This window comes from Engystomops pustulosus, chromosome 5, assembly GCF_040894005.1.
Source record: "Engystomops pustulosus chromosome 5, aEngPut4.maternal, whole genome shotgun sequence".
Classification (NCBI taxonomy): domain Eukaryota; kingdom Metazoa; phylum Chordata; class Amphibia; order Anura; family Leptodactylidae; genus Engystomops; species Engystomops pustulosus.
The window spans coordinates 131,008,506-131,035,655 of record NC_092415.1 but is presented as its reverse complement, the minus strand read 5'-3'; the positions used below and the strand labels follow the sequence as shown (position 1 = coordinate 131,035,655).

Genomic DNA, 27,150 nt, shown 5'->3' with positions numbered 1-27,150 from the left:
TTTTTATATTTTAATAGATCGGGCGTTTTGGGACGCGGCGATACCTAATGTGTCTGTGATTTTTACTGTTTATTATGTTTTATATCAGTTCTAGGGAAAGGGGGGTGATTTGAATTTAATATTTTATTAATTTTTTTTAATTTTTAAACTTTTTTTTTCACTATTTTTTAGACCATCTAGGGTACATTAACCCTAGATGGTCAGATCGTTCCTACCATATACTGCAGTACTTCTGTATCGCAGTATATGGCATTTCTGCACACTATCCATTACAATACATTGTAATGGATATGCAGAAGCCATGTATCCTCGGGTCAAACGAAGACCCGAGGCTACCATGGCAACCGATCGCCCGCGCGCCGCCGTATTTTAAATGCCGCCGGCGACTTTGCCGGCGGCAACGGAGGGGTTAATATCCGCGATCGGTGCAAGCACGGACCGCGGTTATTAGCGGTGGGGGTTTTCTGCAATATGCAAAACCCCCCACCTTTGTATGAAGAGGACTCAGCATGTGAGCCCTTTTCATACACTCCTTATACCTCTGTGCCGTAGAGCTACGGCGCAGAGCGTTAAGGGGTTAAAAGAGTTTATAGACATAGGCACATTCATGTTCCAAACAGAAGATATTTATTTTCAAATATCCTGAAATGTAATTGACAAACATGTGTAGAGATCAGAGATACCTCAGTCAAATGTTCACATGAATCATAATATCACTTAAACTGAAATAACCAAACATCTGCACACAAAAGTGAGCAGATTTATGTATACCACAACACACAACATCAACAAGAATTTACGCTCTCAAAAATGGTAAAACCAAATGGTAAAACCATTTTTGAGAGCGTAAATTCTTGTTGATGTTGTGGTATAATATATTTAGAAATCACCGCCTGCCATCTACACCAAAATAATTCTTAAATTCATACTCACTACCACCTTCATGCAACTTTGCAGCAAACATTGATAAAATGCAATAATTACATTAAAATTCAAAATTTCCTCTATATAAGTATTCTGGATTTGTTCATATTTTAAAAAAAATATTTATTTTCCTAAAAACAGCAAGATGTGAGGAGTTCATACAAGCTCTACATGTGTATATTTACTAAATATGCAGCAAAGGGAATGAATTTTTGCAGAAAATTGCACTGCGCTTCACAGAGATATGTTATTGTATGCTGTTTTGCACAATGGTAACCCGAATAAAAACTTATACAGTATATCCATAAACCAAGCTAATGATAGAACAAAAATCCAAAATAAAAACTGATGATTTTGTTTGTGTCCCCCTTGAAATCGTTAATAAAATATCATGAATAAGCTATAGACCCCCAAAATGAATCATCTATAAAAGTTTATCTCACCGTGCAAATAATAAGTCCAGATATGTTCACATTACCAAAAAAATTTACATTTTATATCCTGTACAATGTGTCCATACAAATCTGCTGTGAATGGCGCTGCTTTCATTCTATGCCCGTCCGTCTGCCCATACAGCAGTTTACCACCAGATATGGGGTATCAGTACATTCGGGAGAAATTGGGCATCAAACTTTTAATCATTTTATTCATTATGAAAGTGTCACTTTTGGCCTAAATGAATGTATTTTCCCAAAAAATTATCAAGTTTCTGAATCGCAGGTTAATATGGTTGTAACCCATGTGAAACAAAGGGTTAATAGACTTAATAGAAATTGTTTTACATACATTGAAGGGTGAAGTTTCTTAAATAGGGTAATTTATGAGGTATTACTATTTAGGCCTTTCAAAGTCACTTGAAAGTTGAGTTGTCCCTCAAAATGTGAGTTTTGGCAATTTTCATGAAAAAGAGAAAAATTGCACCTAAAGTTCTAAGCCTCATAACATCCTAGAAGAATTAAAGGACATATAAAATATCATCCTAACTAAAAGCTGACATTCCGGAAATGTAAGTTATCAAGCTTTTTGGGTAGTTTTACTTCCTGTCTGGAAAGCAGAACATTGCAAACTTTGAAAATGAAGAACTTTATTGAAATTTTGCCAAATTTTTTTTTTTTCAGAACGAAAAACAAAACTTATCACTTAAATTTTACAACTAACGAAGTACGAATGTGGCACGAGAAAATATTCTCAAAGTCACCCGAATATGTTAAAGCTTTCCAAAGTTATAACAAATTATTGTGACGTGTCAGATTTTAAAAATGGAGTCTGGTCACAAAGCTGAAAACAAGCGTCGGTGATAAGGGATTAAATGTGAATCACAAAACAATTTAGTTACATACACAGATTGTATTGTTTCCCTGTGGTCCATGGCTAGGATGCATCTATATGTTAGTGCATTGTGTCCAAGGTGTGGAGAAGATGCTGCCAATTTTTTGCAAATAAGTTGGAGTTTCACAAAGATTTTTGGGAAGAAGAACGCACAAGAAAATAAAGAATATTTGAACTTTGTTATTTTCAGTAAGGACATTCTTTTTGAATAATATCGATAAGGAAGAAAAATCAGGGAACAATAGACATTTAGCCACCATATATTCGTTTTCTTGCTAAAAGTGTCATTGCCACAAAATGAAGGTCAGACCCCATTGATAGTGGGTAGCTTTATGTAGATCTCTACACAAAGCTACTTACTGCATTGGGCTAGGTGAAGGGTTATGAGAGGATAAAGACAGCAGTAGGAATAAATTAAAATAATGAAGAACTGCAGAAAATAATCATGAAATAAAATTTGGGATTCCCTTTCCTTTTTGATTTTTTTCCCTGGTCAGCAGTAAGGGGTGAGTAAATAGAGGAGGATTGAAAGAAGAATATGGAATAGGTTTAAACGATTGGTTGTTTGAAAAAAGTAAAAAAGAAATAATAGTATTTTAAGGATGATTCGATTAGGATTCCTACCACTCACAGTTGATGGCTATAGTATAATATATATTTATATATACATATACTAATGTGATTTTTATATGGAAAATTTATAAAGATTGCTAAAAATGTCACACAATGACCAAAAGTTTGTTGAAAGGCAAGTTATGTTTTAAATAGGGTACACTGGTGATTGACCTATTACAGTGAGATAATGCAATTAAGTCCAATTCACAAAATTAAACTTCATCTATGCTGGTTTTAAGTAATTGACAGGGTATTTCATTAACTGGAATACATTAACTGGTGTATACTTTAATGCCAATTATCAAGAGAAATTATATATTTTTTTTATTAATTACCTTTTTTGTACTTGTTCAACATTTTTCTCAGTGGTCAGCAGGAAATTGAAAATACTGTAACAGCTGGAAGCCAGGAACACATGAAAGCTCTCAGTTGGGTTGCAATTTTGGTCAAGAAGATAATTTACAACATGCAAGACTGATCCAATTGTACTGTCGGGAATTATCACCAAACCACCCTGTGACAAAATAAGAAAAATTAAGAAAATCCACTTTCAGGAAAACCAACGCTTTGGCAGTTTATAGTACAGGGAATATTATACACACATGGTTAAAACTATATCCCCAAAATAACCAGGTTGCCTCCCCCCTCTCCACCCGAAAATGTAAACAAATTGCCCTCCATACCCCATCAATAAAAACATATACCCCCTTGACAGCTCCATACATCAACATATAAATTAAAAAAAAATTTAAACCAAACATTTTCTCCAAAAGGTTTTACTTTAATGTCTTAAGACAAAAAGCATAAAATGTGCTCATATGTATGACCTCAGTTGCATCAAAAAACCCTAAAAAAAGGTAAAACAAAAAAACAAATATATATTTGGACTGGGGGCGTGGCTAGCAGCCGACATGAACGGCCGCACGATCCTGAAATCCCTGATGATGACCACGAGCCCACACTCCGAGAGATCTCACAGCAACTGCTCACGGCTATTCACGAGTCCACAACCTCACTAGCTACGTGGATTGAGGAGGTAAAAGTGGATGTGGGTCTGCTCAGACATGATATGCAGAAACTCAGGGAGCGTAAGAGAGAGACGGAGACACGCATATCTCAGCTTTAAGATTCCTCGGCTCCTGTCTCGGGTCAGATACAGGCCCTGGAGCGCATTACTGCTCAATGGATGCAACGCGTGGATGATATAGAAAACTGGCTACGCCGGAATAACCTCTGCATACTGGGTTTACCAGAGAGAGCTGAAGGCTGCGACCCGGTAGCTTTCATGGAGGCCTGGCTGAAAGATACACTGCCAGACGCCAACCTATCCACCTTCTTCGCCATCGAGAGGGCACATAGGGTACCTGGAAGGCCACCTATACCGCGCCCTATGCTTGCCAGGATCCTGAGCAGCTAAGACCGGGACCAACTACTACAGGCAGCCAGACAGAAGGGTAACATCACCTACCAGAACACCAACATCTTGATCTTCCCCGATTTTTCGGCTGCCCTACAGAAAACAAGGGCTTCCTTTATGGGAGTGAAGAAACGTCTCAATACAATCCAATACAGCATGACATTTCCAGCGCGCCTTCGGATCATCTACGAGGAGCGTTCCCACTTCTTTACATCGCCTACTGAGGCCGACTCTTGGATAAACACCCTGCGGAGATCACCGCGGCGCTGAATTCCAGTCGACATTCAGATGTCACCGAGGTAGATGGACATGTCCTACGACTGGCTCTGTTGGACATAGTGCCTTGGACTGACCTTATATACATCTCCCATCGGGGGAACGGGTAATGTTACACGAACCTGATATCTAATATTTGCACATGTATATCAATAGGCTATTCTGTACCTAAGACAACATATATGTTTTATGGTTAAATGTTAGGAATGTATTAGCTTTGGGGGACCCCAGTGAATGGAGCAATAGTCTGTTTTTCTTCATCTAACACAGAGTACCCCGTGCTACAGGCAGGAAACTAGTCCACGGACTTCTTTCCAATCTCTACTTGCTAAGTTAACCACCAGCAAGAATTAGTTGTTTTTTTAACTGTTCACAACTCTAGCTGTTGATTGTACTTCATCGATATGTCACTTAAACTTTTTCATCGAACGTGAGAGGGTTGGGGGAGGATTAGGAAACGCCACATGATTTTTGCCTATATGAAACAGCACACTCCACTTCTAATGTGTCTACAAGAGACGCACCTTACAAGCCAAACTACCTCAGTCTTAAAAAAGCCCTGGATACAGTGGGCATGTCATGCAACACATACCTCTTATTCTAGAGGAGTGTCATTTATGGTACATCGCACGGTGCGATGGGAGCCTGATGTGGTACGCAAAGAACCTGAGGGCCGCTATATTTTTATACATGCATGGATTAATTGCAAACCATTCGTACTCATTGGCGTGTATATCCCCCCAGCCTCCTCCTTAGATATACTGTATGAAGCGGCAGGGATTTGCAGCTGCTTATCCGCACGCCACGGTCCTTTGCATGGGGGACCTCAACTCTATGTTGGAGCCCTCCTTGGACAAATTCTTGGCGCCGGGCACGGTTCCCTCTAACCCATGCACCACTAATCTACAAATGCTCCTTACTGAAATGGGGTGGAGTGACCTGTGGCGATGCCGCCATCCTCAGCTCCGGGAGTACTCCTGCTACACTCCAGGCAGAAATGCACTCTCCCGAATAGATTACATTCTAGGAAATACCCTTGCACATACTTGGCCGACTAATATCACATTCCTGCCCCGTCGGGTCTCAGACCATTCCCCTCTCCTGGCTGAGCTACAGTGCTCCTTTCCTAATCCTGTTCAGGGAGTCAGGAAGATACATCCTTTGTGGCTAACACTATTTGCCAACGGTGACCAAACACCCATACACCTACAGTCCTTTCTAGAGCACAACTCCCCAGACTATAACCCTTCTTATTTTTGGGAGTTCCTCAAAGCCTCGCTTAGATCATACTTACAAATGGCCATTAAACATATTGAAAAGACCACAGCCGCCGAGGAGGCATTAGCGGCCCAGTTTGTTTCCCTAGAGGCAACGTTTATTGCTGACCCCACTGACAACAATAGGGAGGCCTGGCTCCTCGCTGGTAGGAAATATGTACAGATCCTCCACGAGAAACAGTAACGCCGTACGTTTTTCACGCAGTAGAAATATTTAGTCTAGTGCTCTTCTGGCCCATATAGTCCACCAGAACAATTCATCCCAAGCTATCCTCAAAATTATAGGAACAGATGGGTCCACACAAACTGACAACGCAGAAATACTCAAAACGTTCACTTCATTTTACAAAGACCTTTACAGCTCGAGATGTAACAAAACACCAGAAGAGAACTCAATATTTCGGTGACTTGACTTTCCCCCGTCTTACCCAGGAACAAAATCAGATGTTAGATGCCCCCATATCACTAGATGAGCTAAAGGAAGCATTAACCACTATTTGGCGTAATAGTACTGCATCGCGGGAGGTGCGTTCCCGCAAAATGCAGTACTATTACGTCAAATGAACGGAGCCGGCGCCAGAAGCTGCAGGTGTCAGCTATATATTATAGCCGACACCTGCCTCTAACAACCGCGATCGGAGATTTAACCCCTTACCGGGGGGGGGGGGGCTGTAACACACTGAGCATGGATCACTTGTTCACGCTAACCTGTAAAAGTTAATATAAAATGTTAAAAACATTACATAAAATAATTTTTTTATTAAAATAATTGAATAAAGTTAGAGTCCCCTAAACACAAATATTCCCTATACACATGCACACACACACACAAATCGCCAAAAACCCCCACATATTTGGTATCGCCGCGTCCGTAACAGTTCGTACAATAACTCAGACATTATTGGACCCGCTCGGTGAACGCCGCTAAAACAAAACCCGAAAAACACGCCAAAAATGTACATTTTTCATAAAATCTCTACACAAAAATGTTCTAAAAAGTGATCAAAAAAAGGTTATGTGCGCAAAAATGGTACCAGTCAAAAGAACAACTCAACACATAAAAAATAAGTCATAAACTAGCTCTGTCAACCAAAAAATATTAAAGTTACGTCTCCGAAAAGATGGCAATGCAAAAACAAATGAGATTTCCTCTATATTAGTTTTTATCAAGTAAAATTGTAAAAATAAATGAAAAACTATATAAATAAGGTATCATCGTAATCGTAGTGCCCTATAGAATAAAGATAATATAGTACGACCCCCAAAAAATACGAAAAGTAAACCAAAATTGACAATTTTCTTTTCACCCATACATTCAAGAGTTAATAAAATCTCATCAATAAGCTAATGACCCACTAAAATGAAGTATTTGTGAAGTGCATCTGATGTCGCAGAAAATAAGCCCTTATGTCCAAATTGCCAAAAAATTTAAGATTGTATAGCCAATAAAAAGTGACAATGCATAATCTGATCTGAATGGCGCAGCATCCCTTTGATGCCCTGGCGTGTGCCCATACAGCAGGTTACCACCACATATGGGGTATTATTATACACGGAAAAGATTGGGTATCAAATTTTGTGGAGCGTTTTGGTATTTTATCCACTGAGAATTTGTACATTTTTTGAAAAACATTAATTTAGCCAAAAAAATTTTACTTTCAAAATTGCATAAGATTTTGTTTTAACCCCTGTAAAACAATTAAAGGGTTAACAAACTTCATAAAAGTTGTTTTACGTACGTTGAGGGGTGTAGTTTCTATAATGGAGTAATTTATGGGGTTTTACTTTATTTAGGCCTCTCAAAGTGATTTGAAACCTGAGCAGGTCCCTCAATAGCAGGATTTTGCGTTTTTTTATGAAAATGAGAAAAATCACACCTAACGTTCAAAGGCCCATAACATCCTATAAAAATAACAGTATGCATAAAAAACCATGTCCACATAAATTAGACATTTAGTGAATGTTAGTTATTACGTTTTTTGTGGTTATGACTATGTGTGGAAAAAGTAGAACATTTTGAAGTTCGAAAATAAAGAATTTTTCCAAATTTTCACCAAATATCTGATTTTCTCATAAATAAATGCAAAACATACCACCAAAATTTTTCAACTAACCTGAAGTACAATGTGTCACAAGAAAACAATTTTATAATCACTTGGATATGTTAAAGTGTTCCGAAGTTATAACCACTTGTGACAGGGCAGATTTGAAAAAATGGGCCATGTCAGGAAGGTGAAAAGTGGCTTCAGCGTTAAGGGGTTAAAGCGGCAGGCCCGCACGGATTCCCGATTGAGACTTACCAACAATACCAGGACCAAATCCTTCCCCCTCTCCTCCAGGTACTGCAAAAAGCCTTTAAAGGCCGGTAAAGACCCCATGGATTTTGGGTCTTATAGACCCATATCCCTACTAAACTTGTTTTACAAGCTTCTAACTAAAATCCTAGCCCGTAGATTGAACTCCGTTGTCTCCTCACTGGTCCACTCGGATCAGGCCGGTTTCATGCCGGGTCGCAGCACCTCTGATAACTTGCGGCGAGCACAGGTAGTACTGCAGATAGGACAGGCTAGGCAGGAGGACTGGGCCTTGGCGTCACTAGATGCCGCCAAGGCCTTTGATTCCGTAGAGTGGCCATACTTAATAACAGTCCTTGAACACTTTGGATTTAGTCCCACCTTTGTTAAGTGGATTTCTATGCTATATGCACACCCAAAAGCCTCAGTCGCCCTGAACGGCCAACAGTCAGAGAGCTTTAGGTTGGGCAGGGGCACCCGACAGGGTTGTCCCCTGTGCCCCCTGTTATTTGCGCTGGCTATTAAGCCCCTGGCTAGGAGAATCAGAGCTGATGAGCTGTACAAGGGGGTACTTGAGACACAACACGAGGAACGTCTTGCTCTGTATGCGGACGACCTCCTCTTATTCATGGCAAATCCGGACACTACACTACCGCGGGCAATTGATGTTATTAATGATTTCAGCCAATACTCCGGGTTGACCATCAACTGGTCTAAATCTTACCTACTCTACCTTTCCCCAAATAGGGCTTCCTCACCACCGCAAGTATGTAATCTACAGGTGGCTGAGAGAGTCAAATACCTGGGTCATTCTCACCAAGACCCCAACAGACTCGTTAAAATATAATATAGATCCCCTACTCATACTATTTAACCCTTTCAGGACCAGGCCCTTTTTTGTTTTGTCATTTTTTAACTCCCCATGATCAAAAATCCATAACTTTTTTATTTTGTCCAGAGCTGTGTGACAACTTGTTTTCTGCTTAACAAATTACACTTCATAGAGATGGCATTTATTATTCCATGCCGTGTACTGGAAAGCGGGGAAAAAAATTCCAAATGCAGTGAAATTGGTAAAAAAAAAAAAAAGCATTTGTGCCGTTTTCTTGTGGGCTTGGATCTTACGGATTTCACTGTGCACCCCAAATGACATGTCCAATTTATTCTTTGGGTCGGTACGATTACGGGGATATCAAATTTATATAGGTTTTATAATGTTATCATACATTTAAAAAAATTAAAACCTCCTGTACAAAAATTTGGGGGGGGGGGGGGGGGGGGACTTTGCCATCTTCTGGCGCTAATAACTTTTTTATACTTTGGTGTATTGAGCTGTGGGTGGTGTCATTTTTTGCGGATTTTGATGATGTTTACAATGTTATCAATTTTAGGACTGTACGACCTTGTGATCACTTTTTATAGAATTATACATTTAAAAAAAAAAATTTCGACTTTGGGCAAGATTTTCCGTTATGGGATTAAACGCAGTGAAAAACCGTTATCATATTTTGATAGATCGGGCATTTTCGGATGCGACGATACCTAATGTGTTTATGATTATTACTGTTTATATCTATATCAGTTCTAGGGAAAGGGGGGTGATTTGAGTTTTTAGGGTTTTTTAAACTTTTTATTTTTACTATTTTTCAGACTCTCTAGCGTACTTTAACCCTAGGTTGTCTGTACGATCCTATCATATACTGCCATACTACTGTATGGCAGTATATGGGGATTTTACTCCTCATACATTACAATGTGCTGATAGCACATTGTAATGCATGGGTTAACCTGAAACCATGGCGACGGATTGCCGCTCCCAGATGACGTCATGGGAAGCGGCGATCCTTGAAAAGATGGCGGCCCCATGCGTGTGAGGGCACCGATCACGGGTGTTACCGGTAAGCCTTTGCTGCAATATGCAGCATGGACTTACCGGCTATGGAGCGGGCACAGCGCGTGAGCCCTCTCCATGCACCCGCGGCCGACCCGTGACGTGCTATTACATCACGGGTCGTGAACGGGTTTAAGACAAATTTAAGATATGGGCTTCCTTACCCTTGTCAGTCCCGAGCAGGATCAACCTAATTAAAATGATAGTGCTTCCAAAATGTTTATATGCCTTACAACACACATATGTACCCATACCCAAGCAGTTTTTTGACACCCTGGACTCAATGTTGATATCCCTTTATCTGGGGCAAGTGTAGATCCAAACTACAATTAGCAAAGCTACAACGGCCAAAAGATCAAGCAGGAATGTCCCTACCAAATGTCTATCTATACTATTTGGCTGGACAACTGAAATACTTATCACCATGGTTAAGCCCCTCAACACCCACATTTCCTGAAGCACACCTGTCAGCATACCTAGATGGGAAGACGCTCGGGTCTGTCCTGGAGGGAGGGGGCCCATTTAAGAGACCTTTCCTGCCCATCCACACCACAGCCCGAAAGATATGGAGAGCAGCTAAACAAATATCACCTCTGACAGATAAACCAGCAGAGACTCCCCTATGGGGAAACACCACGCTCCCACACCTAACGCAACTAGGTGACAACTGCTACTGCTCCACATATGGAATTAAAGGGGTATTCTCGTCTGGGCACTCACATTCAGTTTCACTAATCTTCCATATATAAACATTTCTTCAATTATATCTTATTAAAAAAAATGTTCCTGTGTGAAGATAATTTCACATAAAGTCATGTTGTCCCTAGAAACCAGATAGCTTCCTCGGATACGACCACGTCACACTCTAGCAGTGGTGGCCAGACTTGGGCTATATAGTCCTGCCGGACCACCAGGATTCAGCAATCATTACCACAGGACGGCTGTGCGACATGCAGTAACTCCCGGATATTTTATATACAATAACCTTTTGTTTATTTGTGCAATCTCTCGGGCAGAGGTGGCCGTATCCGAGGAAGCCATCTCGTTTCTAAGGGACAAAATGACTACATTTATGAGAAATTATCTTCACACAGGAACATTTTTTTTAATAACATCTAATTGAAGAAATGTTTATATATGGCAGATTAATGAAACTGAATGTGAATGCCCAGACGAGAATACCCCTTTAAGACACTGGGGGACATACACTCACCGGCCACTTTATTAGGTACACCATGCTAGTAACGGGTTGGACCCCCCTTTTGCCTTCAAAACTGGCTCAATTCTTTGTGGCATAGATTCAACAAGGTGCTGGAAGCATTCCTCAGAGATTTTGCTCCATATTGACATGATGGCATCACACAGTTGCCGCAGATTTGTCGGCTGCACATCCATGATGCGAATCTCCCGTTCCACCACATCCCAAAGATGCCCTATTGGATTGAGATCTGGTGACTGTGGAGGCCATTTGGTTTCTTGAACATGACAATGAGTTCACTGTACTCAGTCTGAGATGATTCCAGCTTTATGACATGGCGCATTATCCTGCTGAAAGTAGCCATCAGATGTTGGGTACATTGTGGTCATAAAGGGATGGACATGGTCAGCAACAATACTCAGGTAGGCTGTGACATTGCAACGATGCTCAATTGGTACCAAGGGGCCCAAAGAGTGCCAAGAAAATATTCCCCACACCATGACACCACCACCAGCCTGAACCGTTGATACAAGGCAGGATGGATCCATGCTTTCATGTTGTTGACGCCAAATTCTGACCCTACCATCCGAATGTCGCAGCAGAAATCGAGACTCATCAGATCATCAGACCAGGCAACGTTTTTCCAATCTTCTACTGTCCAATTTCGATGAGCTTGTGCAAATTGTAGCCTCAGTTTCCTGTTCTTAGCTGAAAGGAGTGGCACCCGGTGTGGTCTTCTGCTGCTGTAGCCCATCTGCCTCAAAGTTCGACGTACTGTGCGTTCAGAGATTCTCTTCTGCCTACCTTGGTTGTAACGGGTGGCGGTTTGAGTCACTGTTGCCTTTCTATCAGCTCGAACCAGTCTGCCCATTCTCCTCTGACCTCTGGCATCAACAAGGCATTTCCGCCCACAGAACTGCCGCTCACTGGATGTTTTTTTCTTTTTCAGACAATTCTCTGTAAACCCTAAAGATGGTTGTGCGTGAAAATCCCAGTAGATCAGCAGTTTCTGAAATACTCAGACCAGCCCTTCTGGCACCAACAAACATGCCACGTTCAAAGGCACTCAAATCACCTTTCTTCCCCATACTGATGCTCGGTTTGAACTGCAGGAGATTGTCTTGACCATGTCTACATGCCTAAATGCACTGAGTTGCCGCCATATGATTGGCTGATTAGAAATTAAGTGTTAACGAGCAGTTGGACAGTTGTACCTAATAAAGTGGCCGGTGAGTGTATATTCAAACAACAACCTGCAAGCATTCGCAGATCTGAAAGATAAATTTGGACTGCTTAACACACACTTCTACAAATACTTGAGACTACGCCATGCTTTATCTGCACAATTCCCGGATCCCCAATTCGCGGTATCCAAATACCCCTGATAGGGGTTGTAAAGTCCCAGGGTTCTGGAGGGTTGATTTCCATGCTGTACTCGCACCTTATTTATGCAAGGGCACTGACCGCTCCGCTACCAGCGGTGGCAAGATGGCGAACCCTGATACCAATTGTAGAAGACACTGAGATGGATGAAATATATCAATCACACTTGGGGGTCTCCCCTGCTGTCAATAATAAGATGATTCAACTACATATTATACATCAGAGCTATTTAAAACCTATAAGACTATAAAATGAAACGTACACCTGCCCCACAATGCTACCGCTGTTACCACAACCCAGCAGACTTTCACCATATGATCTGGGAGTGCCCAGTACTGGTACTGTACTGGTCAGAGGTCATAGCGACACTGACTACAATAAATGGGAAGGCCGGTTCCTCTCTCGCCCGGAGTCTGTCTATTTGGCTTTTGTATGAGGAGGTCTGGTCGCACTATGAGCAAATATGTCTCAAAGAGTCACTGTTCATGGCTAGAAAAGCAATTGTTTTGAGACCTCCTAAGTGCAGTACATGGAAAAAAATTAATACAAAATAATAACGTATGAGAAAGTTATTTACAAGAATAGGAAATGCCCCCTCAAGTGTAACAAGATATGGGATCAGTGGTGTGATTCCCCCTCACGACACACCAGCCACAGGAATTAGTAGAAGCTATTAATGAATTGACCTAGCTTACATAGCTTATATTAAAACAAACTGAGTGTTCCCCCCACATGACGGAGATTCCTGCATGCCAACTTATGCCCGCGATATTGGGAATATGCATGATAACAAACGTATTCTATCACACAGGAAGATTGCAACGGCAGCTAGAGTGTAATGTTTAGTTCACTTATGTTTACTGTATTGTTCTTCTCTTAATCCAGTGATATTAGCCTTTTGCAGGGATTTATACCCACCAATGCTTGCTTATGTCAAGGTATATTGAATTAGATGCAGACATGTTATGCGATTTCATCTTGTATATAGTACATAATGTATACCTGCAAATCTGTTAATCTGTGGTTGTTGGTGCATCTACAGTACTGGATACTCATCCATGAAGGGAACCTACCACCACCAGCTCTCATTTGAAATCTTGCACATGCGCAGTCCACTTATTTCCTCTCCGGCCCTGCGCGCACCTGGAGGGAGTACCACACTGCTCATGTTCGAGAGAGAGCCGGAGGACCGAGAGGCGAGCGAGATAAAGGAGGCAGGGCAGGTATGGAGAGAATGAGGTGGTGTATTCATGACACGGCAGACTGGAGGGTGTGTCAGCACTTGATTTCACAGACGGGTACTAGTAAGGTGGGTGGGGTTCAAAGAAGTAAATATAAGTTTATATTTCAGCGTAATGACAGCTTTGAAGCATTAGAAGGACATGCCTGGACAACACTTAAAGGGAACCTACCACCACGATTCTATAAAGGTAGATCGGGTGGTTGGTGGATGAATAGGACGCGAGTATAGCCCTTTTTTGGGCTAATCCTCACGTCCCGTCGATCTTTTAGAAAACTTTAATCCGTGGATATGTAAATTTTATTTAGCGGCTACTGGGGCGTGGAGTATCCGGACACGAGGCCCCCGTAGCCTCTCAATCGCCTACCATTTCATCATGCGCAGAATGCCGCAGATGCTGGGGACTACGAGGAGCTGCGAGCCTTAGATTAAATGGCTACTGGGGCATGGAGTAGCCGCGACGTGTAGCCTCGTGTCCGGCTACTCCACGCCCCAGTAGCCGCTTAAAAAAATGTACATATCTGCGGATTAAAGTTTTCTATAAGATAGCCGGGACGTGAGGATTAGCCCAAAAAAATTTATAGGTAGAATCGTGGTGGTAGGTTCCCTTTAATAGCCCCTATGGGGTATGTTTAGGGCTTAACCAGCTGTGTGGCTGGTGACAGGTTCACTTTAAAGTTAAACAGTACAACCGTATGGCCATTGTACAAATAAATGTTGTTCATACCTAAATCCTTAGATCAGGAATAGAAGACATTTAAAGGAAATTTCAAAACTATAAGTTATTATAAGTTTGTGGAGTCCTTTTTATCGCCGTTTCCTACAAAATAGGTGTCAATTGCTTTTATAACCACTTTTATTTTGTAATATGGTGTTTGGGAGACCATACAATTGATTTTTTTATCAACGTCGTTTTACAAAGATCTAGCATTCATCAATACACTTAATGAATGTAGTGCAGTTTAAGAGCAATTAGCAGTTTCTACATTATGTGGATAATAGTTTTCCAATCAAATTCAAAAGTTAAAATGTAAATCAATTCATTCTTATCTCATGAATATAAAGCAAAGGCAATTCCGTGATCATAGATAAAAATTAACAATTCAACAGATATTAACAAAACAAGATGGAAAATGCTTCAAGAGGGCTCACCAAGTATTTAGTGATTGCATTCTGCACAATATCAAAACACTGGTGTCTTGGTCTCACTGAAGACAAACTTTTGCATACGATCTGGTAAAAAAAACAAATACTTCAAAATATTGTATAAAATACAGCAGTATCATATAAACCAAAACATCAATCAATATGCCAATATACAACCCATTTTATACCTTCCTGCAGAGAACCCTTTTCGTTATTGCGGTTTCATTTTTTTACTCCCCACCTTCAAAAAGCCATAATTTTTTTATTTTTCCATGTAAAGAGCTGTGTTAGGGCTTGTTTTCTGTGTAACAATTTTCACTTCATAGTGACTGTACTTAATATTCCATGCCGTGTACTGTGAAGCGGGAAAAAGAATTCCAAATGTAGTGAAAATAGTGAAAAAAACCATTTGCGCGGTATTCTTGTGGGCTTGGATTTTACGGCTTTCACTGTGCGCCCCAAATGACTCGTCTACTTCATTCTTTGGGTCGGTGCGATCACGGGGAAATTTGTATAGGTTTTATATTGTTTTCATACATTTACAAAACTTAAAACTTCCTGAACAGAAAAAAAAAAAAAAATTTCTTCATTTTGCCATCTTCTGGCTCCAATAATAGTAAACGTATATAACAGCTACTTTTGATGACTTTTTCAATGCTCAGATTTGTAGGACTGTATGACCCTTTTGATCACTTTTATTGTATTTTTGATATTTTTCAAAATGTCTTTGGGAGCCATTTTCGATTACGGGTTTAAATGCCGGTAAAAACAGTTATTATATTATGATAGATTGAACATTTTGGGATGCGGCGATACCTAAGATTCTAATTATTTTTAGTGTTCATTTGTATTTATGTCAGTTCTAGAGAAAAGGGGGGGGGGGTGATTTGAATATTTTGTTTTATCCGCACATATAGCATGTTTAGGGTTTACCTCTAGAACATTTGAGCTGACTAATGGTACAAGGCAGGAAAGACCCCTTTCACCATACATATTTAACTAAGCTATATAACCTTTACCAGAGGCTATTAGAGTACATAAGCATTACAGGCATAGGTGACTATCCAAGCAATTTTGTTATGAGCCTTTATGCGGATGATATTTAGATTTCAGGTTCCAACCCATTAAATTCAATTAAATATTAATTACAGACCATAGAGTTGTATTCTAAAGCCTCTTAGTGTAAAAGAAACAAATAAATCTAAAATTTTGACAATTAACAGCAAATCTCTGGATGGATATCTGCGAGACCTTTATCCATTTATTTGGCTGGATAAAGGGCAAATTATATAAATTATAATTGCATGTAACCCAAAGAGAATTGTAGGAAATTATACCAACAATCTATACAATAGCGTTAAACTAGCCAAAATAAAAATAAATTTGACTTAGATGGCAAGGATAAAACACATCCCAGTTAAGATTATCTATTGATAGTTTAGTTTTATTTCCGATCCATTGCACTGGCGTATCGTAAAAAATATACTATACAAGAACGGCAAGATATGACCATGAAATATATATGGGCAGGGAAAAGGCCTAGTATAGAAAGGAAGACATTAATTATACTTATATTAATTATGGGAAGGATGGGCATTCCCTCATATGATTATTACATGGCTTAACTACCAAAATCTCTTTTTTCTGGACCGTGGAAAGATCAGAAAATTGGATATACAGGCAGTCCCCTACTTAAGAACAACCGATGTACAGACGACCCCTTGGTACAAACGGACCTCTGGATGTTGGTAATTTACTGCACTTCAGCCTTATGCTACACTAAACAGCTATAACAGTTATTAATGGTGTGTGCAATTAAACTTTAATGTAATCCTGGTTCTTATGACAACCCAACATTTTTAAAATCTAATTTTCACAGAGACCAAAAAAAAATTTGATTGGAGTTACAATTATAAAATATACATTTCAGACTTGCATACAAATTCAACTTAACGAAAACCCGTGAGGCAAATTAACCCCCTAAACTAAATATATTTTCATAAACTGCCATTAGAAAGCATTGCCTCTATCCATTCATTGTCCCTCTGCTTGCCAGTAAAATTAAGCAATGAGGTCCTACAGCTGTATGCAAATGACATGTGAGATGTCCAATGACTTATCATATTCAAGCTGTCCAGCTTATTCGTAAGTGGGAGGCACAGCCACACCCCCAGTGCTCGACTGACAGCCTGTATAATGGTGTGAGGTAGAATGGGGTAATGGCACCTCCATGTGCTTCCTGGTGCTGGCGCCCCCTGCAGAGTGTGTTTGTGTGTGTGTGTGTAGGAGAGATACAACAGCTCCATGCAGCCATGTTATAGCAGAAAATGTCAGGTATATGTGTAGCTGATGTCTGTATCTCACACATGTGTATTAGGAGGGAGAGCATGTCAGTAGTTAAAGCACAGACACTTGCAATGCTTTAATATACATTCCACACAGACATGAGCAGGGGGAGGAGAGGGGTAACAGGAGTGACATCACTGCTTCTGACCATGTGGCCAGCCTCATTTACATAATAAGAAAAGAGGATTTTACAATGATTAATATATGAATTGACTAGATAAAGGCTGGGAAGGATCCTTGTGAGCTGCTCCAACAGGTAGAGGTGACAGGACTAGTGACAGAACTGATGACATGTGTCCTTTAAAATCAAACCTAAAGAACCTGTCTTGTACGTAACCTGGGGACTGCCTGTATCTAGAGAAATGTATGAATAATATTTTATAAATTTTTTTTTAAATAAATTCAATCTTTAACAATGGGAGAATTAAAGAAACATATTTGTGTGATTACTAAAACTATCCTAAAATGATGGATAAAGTATATAAAAAGGGAATAAAATTATAAGGATTAGAGGGTAAGATATATTGCTGAAATATTTTATCCTGGCTATACCTAATTTTAAACTCTTAGATTGGCATCAATATGGTATACTTTCATTAAATCTAATACAGAAGAAAAACATGGTATACCCCCAAATCATGCTTTTCAGTACATCCAATTTAGGAATTACATCAAAGCCTCCGATGTTGTGAGTATATTAAAATTGAGAGCTAGTAAAACTCTCTCTAATTTTTAAATGTAAAAAAAAAAAAAACACAAAAAAAAGGTACATCTTATATATCGAGATCTTCTTATTGAAAAATCTAAATATAAACTACATTATATGCGTAGATGGGAGACCCTTGTGTTAATCATTTGGAAATGTTACGGAAAATTCAATTGGAAAATTTATCAATTTTCGAAAATTCAAAAAATTTTCCTTTTCCATACATGGTCATAACAGCAAAAAAAAAAAAAAACGTAATAACCAACATTCACCGAATGTCTACTTATGTGGACATGGCTTTTATGCATGCTCTCATTTTTGTAGGATGCTATGAGGCTTTGAACATTCGGTGTGATTTTTCACATTTTCATAAAAACGCAAAATATGCTTGCTCAGTTTTTAAGTCACTTTAAGAGGCCTAAATAAAAGTAAAACTGCATAAATTACCCCATTACAGAAACTACACACCTCAACGTAAGTAAAACAACTTTTATGAAGTTTGTTAAACCTTTAATGGTTTTACATGGGTTAAAAGAAAATCTGATTCAATTTTGAAATTGAAAAACACATTCATTTAGCCAAAAAAAATGTAAAATGTACAAATTGTACATGTAAATGTAAATTTAAAAATGTACAAATTCTCAGGGGATAAAATACCAAAATGCTCCACAAAGTTTGATACCCAATCTCTCCCGTGTATATCTCATATGTGGTGGTAACCTGCTGTATGGGCACACGCCAGGGCATTGAAGGGAAGCTGCGCCATTCATAGCAGATTATGCATTGTCCCTTTTTATTGGTTATACAATCTATTTTTTTGGTAATTTGGACATACAAGGGCTTATTTTTTGCGATAGGAAATGCACTTCACAAATACTTCATTTTAGTGGGTCATTAGCTTTTTTTAATGAGATTTTATTAACTCTTGAATGTACAGTCATGGCCAAATGTTAATTTTTACAAAGTCTACTGCATCAGGTTTTATAATGGCAATTTGCATATAATCCAGAATGTTAACAGCAATTAATTGCAAAGTCAATATTTGCCTAGAAAATGAACTTTTTCCCCCCAAAACACATTTCAACTTCATTGCAGGCCTGCCTTAAAAGGAGCAGCTAACAGTTTCAGTGATTGCTCCATTAACACAGGTGTGGGTGTTTATGAGGACAGGAGATCAATCTGTCATGATTAACCCCCTTCACGCTCTGTGGAGGGCTGAGCCCTCTTCATACAGAGATGGGCTTTGCTGCATATCGAAGCAAAGACCCATCGCTAACACCTGCGGTCGGTGCTTGCACCGATCGCGAGTGTTAACCTGTTTGCCGGCGGCACTGAAAGCATGGATGTTACCTCAGATCGTCGCTCCCCCGAATGTCATCAGGGACCACGATCGGTTGCCATAGTAGCCTCGCGTCTTTGTTTGACCCGAGGCTAAATGGCTTCTGCCTATTCATTACAATGAGCCAGTGGCTAATTGTAATGTATAGTGTGCAGAAATGCCATATACTGCGATACAGTTGTATTGCAGTATATGGTAGTTAAGATCTGATCATCTAGGGTTAATGTACCCTAGATGGTCTAAGAAATGGTGAAAAACCGGTAATTACTCACCGGTAATTGTGTTTCCTTGAACCACGACAGCACCCAACCAGAGAGAGAGGGATCCGCCCCCAGGGACAGGAAATCCAGATCTTTTTAAGCGCGGCCCGTCCTTCCTCCTTCAGTGGATTACAGAGACTGTATGGGACTCAATGTTTGATTATTTCCGACCATCGGACACCTCCATACGTATATATGTGAACCCCCCACCAAGGTTATGTTAAGCACCCTGTGCCACATACACCCACCGAAACAAAAGATGTGAGGGGAGAATTAAAATAAAGGGTGGGAATACCCTGGGTGCTGTCGTGGTTCAAGGAAACACAATTACCGGTGAGTAATTACCGGTTTCCCCCTTTCACCACGACAGCACCCAACCAGAGAGAATAACATAGAAAGCTAGGGAGGGATCACCGAAGATAACACTCTTCGCCCAAATGTCAATTCATGTGCACCCGCCACATCCAGTCTATAGTGCTTATAAAAAGTGTGCGGAGAAGACCAGGTGGCAGCCTGGCAGATCTGACCTACTGACACCTCCTTAAACTCTGCCCAAGAGGAGGAAACTGCCCTGGTGGAGTGTGCCTTCAACCCTTCTGGTACAGGTAGCATTGCTGCCTCGTAAGCGGAACTAATGGCAAACTTAATCCATCTAGAAATAGTTTTAGCTGAGGCCTTCTTCCCCTTGTTCCTTCCTCCAAAAAGAACAAATAGGCTATCTGCTTTCCTCCATTCTTCAGCCCTGGCTAAGTAAATCTCGATAGCTCTTCTGACATCTAATTTACTAAACTGTCTTTCCTTATCCGTAGAGGGATTATTACAAAAGGAAGGAAGCCTGATTTCTTGTGACCTGTGAAATTTTGAAGCTACCTTAGGCAAAAAGGCCAGGTCTGTTGTAAGAACAACCCTATCCTCAAAAAACCTTGTAAAAGGAGCTCTACAGGATAGTGCAGAAATTTCTCCTACCCTACGGGCTGAAGTAATTGCCACTAGGAAAACTACCTTCAATGTTAACCATTTTGGGGGGCAGGATTCTAATGGCTCAAATGGTTCCTTAAGCAAATAATTCAGGACCAAAGTGAGGTCCCAAGGAGGAACTGTAGTATGCTTAAAGGGAATCATCCGAGATGCAGCTTTTATAAATCTGGCTATCCAAGGATGAGAAGCTAAGGAAGAGTCAAACAGGGTGCTAAGGGCTGACACCTGGACTTTAAGGGTAGCTGGCTTCAACCCCTTGTCTAACCCAACCTGTAAAAAATCTAGAATTCTGGCCATGTTCGGGCGATCTAGATTTATCTGATTCGGACTACAGAAATCCGAAAAGACCCTCCAAATCTTAAAATAAATCCTAGAGGTAACTACTTTCCTGCTTCCCTGTAGGGTTTTAATTACCTTATCAGATAGGCCTTTTTTCCTCAGGATGCACCTTTCAAATTCCAGGCCGTCAGATGGAGGTTTGCTATCTGTGGGTGGAATACTGGACCCTGGGAGAGAAGATCCTGCCTCTCCGGGAGGATCCAAGGATCTGACACCGAGAGTTCCCTCATTATTGAGAACCAAGCTCTCCTGGGCCAGAAGGGTGCTATCAGGATAACCCTGGCCTGATCTTCCCTTATCTTCTTCAGGACTTTCGGAAGGATAGCTAGGGGAGGAAAGGCATAAGAGAGGTTGAAATTCCATGTTGTTGAAAAGGCATCCAGGGTCACGGGATAATCTTTCGGGTTTAGAGAACAGAAACGATTGACCCGCTTGTTCTTCCTGGTGGCAAATAGGTCTATTTGCGGCCGACCCCACAGTCTCGATATCATGTGGAAGACATTCTGGTGGAGGGACCATTCTCCTTGTCTCAGAAGCAGATTTTCTGAGCCGTCATCACCTAAATTTTCTTTCCCCTTTATGTGTACTGCCGAGAGTGATCTTAAGTTTATCTCTGCTAAGCTGAAGATCTGGTTCGCCACATCAGAAATTTGCTCCTGGTTCCTCCCTGGCGATTTAAAAAAGCCACTGCTGTCATGTTGTCTGACATGATCTTCAAGTCCTTCCCCTGAATCTCCGGCAAGGATTGCTTCATCGCCTCTAAGACAGCTCTCAACTCTCTGTAGTTGGAGGACATTCCCTGAGCCTCTTTTGCCCAGGTTCCCTGGAACAGGAGGTCTTTTACTTGGGCACCCCATCCCCAGGTACTTGCATCCGTTATCAAGGACAGTGGTCTCTCCTCCTTTCAAGATCTTCCTCTCTGGAAGGTTTCCCCCTTTGTCCACCACTCCAAGGAATTCAATACCTCCTGTGAAAGAGGAATTTTTTGGTCTAAGGTGGCCTGATCCCCATCCCAGGCATTCAGCATGTATAGCTGCAGAGGTCGTGCATGGAACATTGCCCAAGGCACCGCCGGTATGGCTGCTGTGAGGAGACCCAGAACCTTCATTACTTCCCTTATTGAAGGAGAACTGTTCCTGCATAAGCTCTCTACTGAAGCTGTTAATTTCTGTATCCTTTCGGGGGGAAGGAAAGATCTTTGGATCATGGAATCTAACTGAATCCCCAGGAATATTTTTACTCTGGAAGGTGTAAGGGAAGATTTCTTCCAATTCACCAACCATCCCAGACGGTGAAGGGTCTCCAGAACCATCTTTATCTGATCTGCTAGATCCTCTGATGATCTTCCTACCAGCAGGAAATCGTCGAGATATGGTACAAAAATCCCCTGATGTTTCCTGATGTACGCTGCCACCTCTGATATCAACTTTGTGAATACCCTTGGAGCTATAGCTATTCCAAAGGGCATGGCCGTGAACTGGAGGTGAGAGAGGATGCCATCCAGTACCACTGCCACTCTCAGATATTTTTGGTAATCCGGATGAATGGGGACGTGGTAATATGCGTCCGCCAAGTCTATAGAGGCCATGTAGCAGTTGTGAAAAAGCAAATTTATCGTTGACTTTATGGACTCCATCTTGAATCTTTCTACTTGTAGATATTGATTCAGAGGTTTTAGGTTTATTATAGTCCGAAGGGAACCATCCGGCTTTTTTTTACTAAGAATAGGGTTGAGTAGAACCCTTCCCCTTGTTCCTGAAGTGGAACTCTTCTGAGTACTTTCTTCTGAAGTAAGGACTTTACTTCTGATACTAAAGCTTGTTGGGTCTCCAGACCCGCCACAGATGTTATCCTGAAGCGCTGTGGGGGAAAAGACAGAAAAGGTAATTTTAGGCCGTCCTGGATGATTCCCAGGATCCAGCGACTCCCTGAGATCTTCTCCCATTCCGCCCTGAACAGGGAGAGTCTTCCCCCCACAGGTCCTCTGGCGTCATTGTTGATTAGGACGTTTGTTGGGGTCTGAAGGGCGCGAGAACATGAAACCCTTAGTTCTTCTGGAAGGTCTCCATGTATCCTTCTTGTCTCCAGATCTTTGAGGTGACTTGAATCTTCTTGGGGGAAGAAAAAACTTCCCTGGCGGTTTTGTATTAGGAAAACCTTTTTTCCCATCCGCCGCTTTCTCCAGGATCTTATCCAATGTGGATCCAAAAAGGAATTCTCCTTCACAAGGAATATTGCATAGGTGACTTTTTGATGACAAGTCTCCTGACCAGTTCTTGAGCCACAGGGCTTTCCTGGCTGAATTAGACAATGCTGCTGACCTTGCTGATAATTTAAGAGCATCTACCGATGCGTCGGCTAGGAAGGCTGAGGCCTTTTGTGCAGTAGTGACCTCCGTAACCAGCTGTGATCTTGGAACACCCAACTTGATCTTCTCTTCCAGCTGGGTAAGCCACATAAACAGTGATCTAGACACACAAGTAGCCGCAATGTTTGGCTTGAATGTTCCTGCTGACGCTTCCCAGGAACGTCTCAGAAAAGTGTCAGCTTTCTTATCCATAGGGTCTTTTAAAATCCCGGAATCCTCCACTGGAAGAGCCACTTTCCTAGAGACTTTGGATATAGCCACATCCACCTTGGGCGCTCTGTCCCAAGTCTCCGTATCTTTCCCTGCGAAGGGATATTTTCTCTTCATGGCTCTTGGGAAAAAAAACTTTCTTTTCCGATTTCTTCCATTCTGCTCTGATAAGGGAGGAAATGTTATTATGGATGGGAAAGACTTTTTCCGCTCCCCTAATCCCTGGAACATAATGTCTGTAACTGAGCGTTCCTCCTTCTCGTCCTCTAGCTCCATAGTATCCCTGACCAGCTGTATCAAACGTTCCGTATCCTCTGCTGGGAACAAGGGTCTACCCGATCTATCTTCTTCCTCAGAGCCTGACGATAGATCCTCTGGGCTAGAGCTTGAGTTGTCTGATACTCTAGAGGTGCCGGGGGAACTCTGAGATCTAAGGGATTTTTTCATCCCCTGCATCGAACTACGCACTTCCTGTTGGATAAAGGCACGCATAGATTCAAACAGACGACTGCTCCTGATCTACCATACGCTGTATACATTGATCACAGTTAGGTTTCGGATGCGAGCCCGGCAGATCATCTCCACAAATCTTACAAACAGGATTTTTAGATTTAGTGGCAGTTTTCCCCCTACGCGTCTCTTCCCTCTAATAAAAAAATCACATAAGAGACTTATCACAACCAGTTTAAAGGCTTAGTAAGGCCCCACTTACCATCCAGCGGACTATCCCACTAAGCCATAATTACCGTAGCGGTGTCCACTGAATCTCTACCACCGTCGTTGGAACTCATACCGCCTGGTGGAGTGTAAGCTGATTATTCAGGTCCTCTGACCAAGAAACAGCAGCAGACAAGCTGGATGCAAATCCTGTAGCCGGCTGCCGGTGTGGAAAACACACAGGACTCCTGTGTGGGACCAGAATTTTAAATCTCCCGCCTGTTGATGTCATCAGAGTGCGCGCTATCATTTTCCTTGCCCCACTTCCTGTCTCCACAGGAAGTGGGGCGGATGCCATCTTGGTTTTTCGGCCTGCACCAAACGAAGCGTGCGACCCCCCGGCCTCAACACCGGACGTTCCCTCCACACCTGCAGACTGTCGCTGCGACCCGCAGCTTCCATCGCACCACCCCGCCGCGTCTTCTACACCCTCCGGTAAGCGCTTGGCGGGGGACATGCACGGCCACCGCAGGGTACCTGGGACTCCCATTCCCCCTCTCGCCACGCAACGGAGCCTCACTGAGGCTCCCTGGATCCCCGTCAGGGACAGGAAAACCACTGAAGGAGGAAGGACGGGCCGCGCTTAAAAAGATCTGGATTTCCTGTCCCTGGGGGCGGATCCCTCTCTCTCTGGTTGGGTGCTGTCGTGGTGAGAGGGGGGAAAAAATTATTCTCAATGTGAGAGGTGCGCTCACCCAGTGCAGCAACTTCATTACATACACCCTGGAAGGAACATTGCAGTTCGATGGTGATATTCTGCTGGAGATCTGCCAATATTAAATTCATGGCTGCCATAGTTACTGGTGTTTGTTTATGTACCCTCATGCCCAGACAAGGCTTAAAGGGAACCTACCACCACGATTCTACCTATAAAGGTAGATCGGGTGGTAGGTGGATGTAAGGGACGTGAGGATAGCTCTTTTTAGAGCTAATCCTCACGTCCCCGCTAACTTTTGGTACACTTTATGGAACTAATATGTAAATTTCGTTATGCGGCTACTGGGGCGTGGAGTAGCCGAGCACGAGGCTACACAGCGAGGCTATTGGTGATCATTATACATGTCAGGAGACTGTAGGCTGCCATGGCAACCAATCACCACCCTCTGATAATATCATAGGGTGTAAGCACAAACCCCATTCAAGATGGAGGGTTCGACCATGGCATCTTTATTTATATAGAGCCATCAAATTCCGTAGCGTTTTACAAATTATAGGGGAAATATTCAAATATAATAGCACAATATTCAAATATAATAGCACAAACATTCATATGGAACAATAGGAGTGAGGGCCCTGCTGACAATAGCTTACAGTTCATGAGGATGAAGGGGTTGACACAAGGTTAAAGATTGTACAGGGAGTCCCCGGGTTACGTACAAGATAGGGTCCGGAGGTTTGTTCTCAAGTTGAATTTGTATTTAAGTCAAAACTGTATTTTATAATTGCAGATCCAGACAAAAAAAATTTTGGCCCCAGTGACATTTGGAGTTTAAACATTTTTTGCTGTAATGGGACCAAGGATCATCAATAAAGCTTCATTACAGACACCTTACAGCTGATTATTGCAATCTGGGACTATAGTAAAGCATCCAGAGAGCTTCACCAGAGGTCAGAGTGGTCCGTCTGTAACTATGGGTTGTCTATAAGTCGGGTGTCCTTAAGTAGGGGACCGCCTGTATAATGGTCCAGCAATTCTTTATAAGGGAACAATATAATTTAATAAATAATAGATAAAAATTCTGCTGCTTGAACCACCAATCAGCCACCATCTTATTTACAGTGTCCAAGGTGAAAATGACTGCAAAAAAGTCTGGATCTTGGTATATATCTGGGTGTTTGCCGGAAAAAAGATGGGAGATAGGACATAGGATGGATTAGTAAAGGGAGAATTGACATTTCATGCAGTTAGTGAGTGCAATAGGCTTGCCTAAAGAGATGGGTTTTAAGAACGTTGAAGGGCGGGTATTTGTCAGAGTCTGCAGGCATTCCAGAGAATTGGTGAGACTCTGGAGAAGTCCTGGAGACGTGCATAAGATGTTCGAATTAAAGTAGACTAATATCACTGACAGATCGAAAAAGCATGAGTAGGGCGATAAACTGAGATGAGAGAAGAGAGAGAGAGATGCAGCATTATTCAGAGCTTTGTGGATGAGGGCTCTTATTTTAAAGTGAATAAGGAAGGAGACAGGAAGCCAGTGCAGTGATTGCCACAAACTGGAGGCATCTGTGTATATTAAGAATAGATTGTAGAGGAGAGAGTTTAGTAAGTGGATGACCAATTAGTAGGGAGTTACAGTAGTGTATTCGAGAATGAATAAGCGCAACAATTAGCATTCAATTGTCAAAAGTGGTCCGATTTTGGAGAGGTTTCTAAAATTCATGCGGCAAGAGCAAGCAAGAGATTGAAAATATGGGGAAAAGGAGAGGTCAGAGTCCTGCACAACCCCAAGACAGCGGGCCTGCCTTGGTGCTATAGTGATCCCACAGACTGATGGAGAGGTCAGGGTTAAGTCGGTTAGTAGATGGTGGAAAGACAAGAAGTTCAGTCTTAGAAAAATTAAGTTTCAAGAAAAGAGGACATAATGTTAGAGACTGGATTAGGGCAGGGGTGACATTACGTGCAGAAGTATATAGTTGGGTATCATCAGCATAGAGATGATACTGGAAACCAAATCTGCGGATGGTTTGTCCAATAGGGGCAGTATAGAGGGAAAAAAAAAAAAAAAAGAGAAGAGGACCTAGGACTGAGCCCTGAGGAACACCGGCACTGAGAGGAAGAAGAGACGACAAATACCCAGAAAAGGAGACACTGAAAGTGCCCGTGAGCCTTCTCCATACACCCCCTGCAGGACCGGGACGTAATAGTACATTCTAATGCATTTAGGGATGTAGCGGGC

The 27,150-nt window shown here is 41.6% G+C and overlaps 1 protein-coding gene across 5 annotated transcripts in view; it reads right to left on the bottom strand.

Annotated features, from left to right (window-relative positions):
- TEX10 (testis expressed 10) overlaps positions 1–27,150 on the bottom strand; it is a 118,974-nt gene that overhangs the window by 25,283 nt on the left and 66,541 nt on the right. For 4 of the 5 annotated variants that reach the window (XM_072153052.1, XM_072153053.1, XM_072153049.1 and 1 more), the window contains exons 11-12: positions 14,997–15,077; positions 3,204–3,382 (exon numbers count right to left, since the gene is read on the bottom strand). In XM_072153052.1, the coding sequence (XP_072009153.1) occupies positions 3,204–3,382; positions 14,997–15,077 (260 nt within the window). The remainder of the gene's footprint in view (positions 1–3,203; positions 3,383–14,996; positions 15,078–27,150) is intronic. The other variant, XM_072153051.1, reaches the window with a different exon arrangement.